At 40.0% G+C, this 4438-nt stretch overlaps 1 protein-coding gene across 2 annotated transcripts in view; it reads right to left on the bottom strand.

Moving 5' to 3' along the window:
- Positions 1 to 4438, bottom strand: part of NARS2 (asparaginyl-tRNA synthetase 2, mitochondrial (putative)) — a 135296-nt gene that overhangs the window by 128829 nt on the left and 2029 nt on the right. For both annotated transcript variants that reach the window (XM_010853224.1, XM_010853225.1), the window contains exon 3: positions 3988 to 4108. In XM_010853224.1, the coding sequence (XP_010851526.1) occupies positions 3988 to 4108 (121 nt within the window). The remainder of the gene's footprint in view (positions 1 to 3987; positions 4109 to 4438) is intronic.

Below are 4438 nucleotides of genomic sequence, written 5' to 3'. Positions count from 1 at the left end.
TGGCTACAACTGAGCAAATGCAAAACACTCCACTGTTGGGCACACAGTTTAGAATATTGTAGATATTAAAGATTACATTTTCTACAGCAGTATACACACAGCTGGTATTCAATTCTAAAATCATCATAGTATCTTGAAAGTCCACAAACACTCATAATCTATTAGCACTACTTATCACCATTTCTCAACATGTGCTACTGTTTCAGAACATGGGGGATGGTCAACAGCTGTCATCTAGGGGAGTATATATTCATAAAAATTGTAAAGGAAATTTTGACACTACCTAGAAGAACTTTCCTAAAAACTATATGACCAAAACCAAAGTTTCAATAAGAAAGCTAACAGAGAAGTGAAGTAAAAGAGCTCCTGTTGTTCAGTTGCTCAGTCGTGCCCAACTCTTTGCAACCCCATGGACTGCAGCACGCCAGGCTTCCCTGTCCTTCACTATCTCCCAGAGTTTGCTCAAAATCATGTCCATGGTCAGTGATGCCATCCAACCATCTCATCCTCTGTCACCCTCTTCTCCTGTCCTCTATCTTCCCCAGCATCAGGGTCTTTTCCAATAAGTCAGCTCTTCACATCAGGTGGCCAAAGTACTGGAGTTTTGGCATCAGTCCTTTCAATGAATATTCAGGACTGATTTCTTTTAGGATTGACTGGTTTGATCTCCTCGCTGTCCAAGGGACTCTCAAGAGTCTTCGCTCACCATAGTTCAAAAGCATCAGTTCTTCAGCACTCAGTCTTCTTTATGGTCCAACTCTCACATCCCTACATGACTACTGGAAAAACCATAGTTTTTCTTTGCACCTTTGTCGGCAAAGTGGTATCTCTGCTTTTTAATACACTGTCTAGGTTTGTCATAGCTTTCCTTCCAAGGAGCAAGCGTCTTTTAATTTCATGGCTGCAGTCACCATCTGTAGTGATTTTGCAGCCCAAGAAAATAAAGTCTCTCACTGTTTCCATTGTTTCCTCATCTATTTGGCATGGAGTGATGGGACCAGATACCATGGTCTTCGTTTTTTGAAAGCTGAGTTTAACCCAGCTTTTTCACTCTCTTCTTCCACCTTCATTCAAGAGGCTCCTTAGTTGTTCTTCGCTTTCTGCCATAAGGGTGGTGTCATCTGCATATCTGAGGTTATTGATATTTCTCCCAGCAGTCTTGATTCCAGCAAGTGATTCATCCAGCCTGGTATTTCTCATGATGTATTCTGCATATAGGTTAAATAAGCAGGGAGACAATATTCAGCCTTGATGTATTCCTTTCCCAGTTTGGAACCAGTCTGTTATTCCATAGCCAGTTCTAACTGTTGCTTCTTGACCTGTATACAGCTTTCAGGAGGCACATAAGGTGGTCTGGGATTCCCATCTCTTGAAGAATTCTCCAGTCTGTTGTGATCCACACAGTCAAAGGCTTTAGTGTAGTCAATGAAGCAGATGTTTTCTGGAATTTCCTTGCTTTTTCTATGATCCAACAGATGTTACCAATTTGATCTCTGGTTCCTCTGCTTTTTCTAAATCCAGGTTGTACATCTGGAAGTTCCCAGTTCACATACTATTTAAGCCTCGTTTGAAGGATTTTGAACAGTACCTTGCTAGCATGTGAAATGAGTGCAAATTGTGGGGTAGTTTGAACATTTTTTGGTATTGCCCTTCTTTGGGATTGAAATGAAACTGACCTTTTCCAGTCCTGTGCCCACTGCTGGGTTTTCCGAATTTGCTGCCAGATTGAGTATAGCACTTTAACAACATCATCTTTTAGGATGTGAAAATCTTAGCTGGAATTCTATCACCTCCACTAGCTCTGCTTGTAGTAATGATTCTTAAGGCCCACTTGACTTCACACTCCAGTAATCAGATCAGATTAGATCAGTCGCTCAGTCGTGTCCGACTCTTTGCGACCCCATGAATCGCAGCACGCCAGGCCTCCCTGTCCAACACCAACTCCCGGAGTTCACTCAGACTCACGTCCATCGAGTCAGTGATGCCATCCAGCCATCTCATTGTCTGTCGTCCCCTTCTCCTCCTGCCCCTAATCCCTCCCAGCATCAGAGTCTTTTCCAATGAGTCAACTTTGTGCATGAGGTGGCCAAAGTACTGGAGTTTCAGCTTTAGCATCATTCCTTCCAAAGAAATCCCACTCCAGTAATGGTAACCTATTTTAGAATTATCTATTCCTTTTAGGCCTGTGCAAACACTAGTGACGTATAGAAATAGGTCCCATACCTACGAAAGTGACAATATGATCAAATTAACAAGAATCTGGGGACTGCTAGCAGGCTCAGAGTTCCCTAACGTGTGAATACTTACAAATGACACTGAAATGAGGGGGAAGAATACGGGAAGGCATCAATATTCACCAAGGAAAAACAATTTACAAAGAGTAAAACACAGGGCAAATTTTTAATAATGAAACCTTTCTAAAAAGCAAAAATAGTAATGGTTACCATTTTCATTCTTCTGAGTTCCAAATTATTTTCACAGTCTATTTTTCAGACACCTTCATATCTGATTCTTAATTTTAAATGTCAATTAGAACTTCTTAGAATATTGTTCAGAAAGCCATTTTTAAAAATTGCCTATTTTCTTTCTTTCTTCCTTGTTTTTAATTTCTTCCAGTTATCCAAAAGAACTAAAAATGAGCTAAAATAATGCTCTTTCCCTGTATTTCCTCACTTTTTATTCATTAAATATTTGAAGATGAGTACAGATAAACCACAGGGGAGTCAAATGGCTAGGGCGTAAACTTCAGCTGTGCCACAACATGACCTAATGCAAGTTATTGTGCCTGGTTGGGCCTCATTTCCTCCAATTAGAAAATGGATTGATAATCTATGAAATTATCCCCTGTGACCTCTTTGTTGCTGTTCAGTTGTTAAGTCATGTCCGACTCTTTGTGACCCCATGAACTGCAGCAGCCAGGCTTCCCTGTCCATCACCATCTCCCAGAGTTTGCTCAAACTTATGTCCATTGAGTCAGTGATGCCATCCAACCATCTCATCCTCTGTTGCCCCCTGCTTCTCCTGCCTTCAATCTTTCCCAGCATCAGGGTCTTTTCCAATGAGTTTGCTCTTTGCATCAGGTGGCCAAAATATTAGAGCTTTACCATCAGTCCTTCCAATAAATATATGGGGTTGATTTCCTTTGGGATTGACTGGTTTCATTTCCTTACTGTCCAAGGGATTCTCAAGAGTTTATAACCTCTTTATCAATCTATAAATAAAAAGCTACCACCACTCCAGTATTCTTGCCTGGAAAATCCAATGGACAGAGGAGTCTGGCGGGCTACAGTTCATGGAGTCACAAAGAATCAGATACAACTGAGCTAACACACACACTAACAAGAGAGTGTTCCAAAAACAAAAGTAAACATGTCTTAATGTAACATTTGTCTTTGTTCCACCCAAACATGACCACACTCTAGCACTGTCCAGTAGAATTTCCTGTGATAAATAGAAATGTTCTGTATCTGTGCAATGCAGGACAGAAGCCATTAGGTGCATGTGACTACTGAGCACTTGAAATGTGGCTAATGCCACTAAGGAAGGGAATTTTTTATTTAATTTTGAATCATTTAATATTAAATAGCCACAGGTAGCTAGTGGCTACTGCGCTGGATGATACAGTTCTAGATAACGGAAAAGTCATTTCAAGGCAGAGCATTCCTAAGAACTCAGTTTGCCCTGGTATGTCTTTGTCATTGTAGCTGACTAGGCATGCTTGTAAAAGTGGCAAATTTCAACAGTGAAAGGCACCACAGAGATGCACGGAGTAGTATCACTTAGCTCCTACTCCTAAGACTCAACCATTTATATGAGTACTTTCTGCTACTCTTTCTACATTCCTCAGTCTATAGTCTGTTTCAATTATCTAGGAAGTCACGATTAAAATGATCCAAGTGCCATCTTCCTAACATTACACATAAAACACTGCTAGTTTTAACTAAGCCATTTTAAAAACAGCCTCCGTAAAAGTGTTATAAAACATACCTTGGCATCACAACTGCCAACAACTTCAATTTTTTCTGCCTTCAGTTCCACATTTTGCTTTTTGGATGGACTTTTTACCAACTGCCCTTGAACTTCCACAGAACTCCCAAAAGCCAGTTCTCTATAGTAATGAAAAACCAACATAAACAAGATCTTACAAGTAGCCCTCATATTAATACAAATCTTGCTATCAAAACACTAAAGTATTTAATGATAGAAGTTTACCCTTAATTGGGTTAAGAACTACATGTAGTTAAGAAAGAAGCAAAGGATAGGTAGGGGATATTGTCATATGAAAATGTTAGACAAGAAAACAATCTTGATTCTATGCATTTGGACTTGAGCATCAATGCTATGAAAAGCAGATCTGTTTAGAAAGATCACTGAGGGGCAATATGAACACCTAGATGATGGAAATGAGCAACAGAGGAGATGAAAAAACAAACCAAAA

Source organism: Bison bison, unplaced genomic scaffold (assembly GCF_000754665.1).
Source record: "Bison bison bison isolate TAMUID 2011002044 unplaced genomic scaffold, Bison_UMD1.0 scf7180017864324, whole genome shotgun sequence".
Lineage (NCBI taxonomy): Eukaryota > Metazoa > Chordata > Mammalia > Artiodactyla > Bovidae > Bison > Bison bison.
Note: the sequence above shows the minus strand (reverse complement) of the source record. Positions and strands in the feature narration are given on the sequence as shown.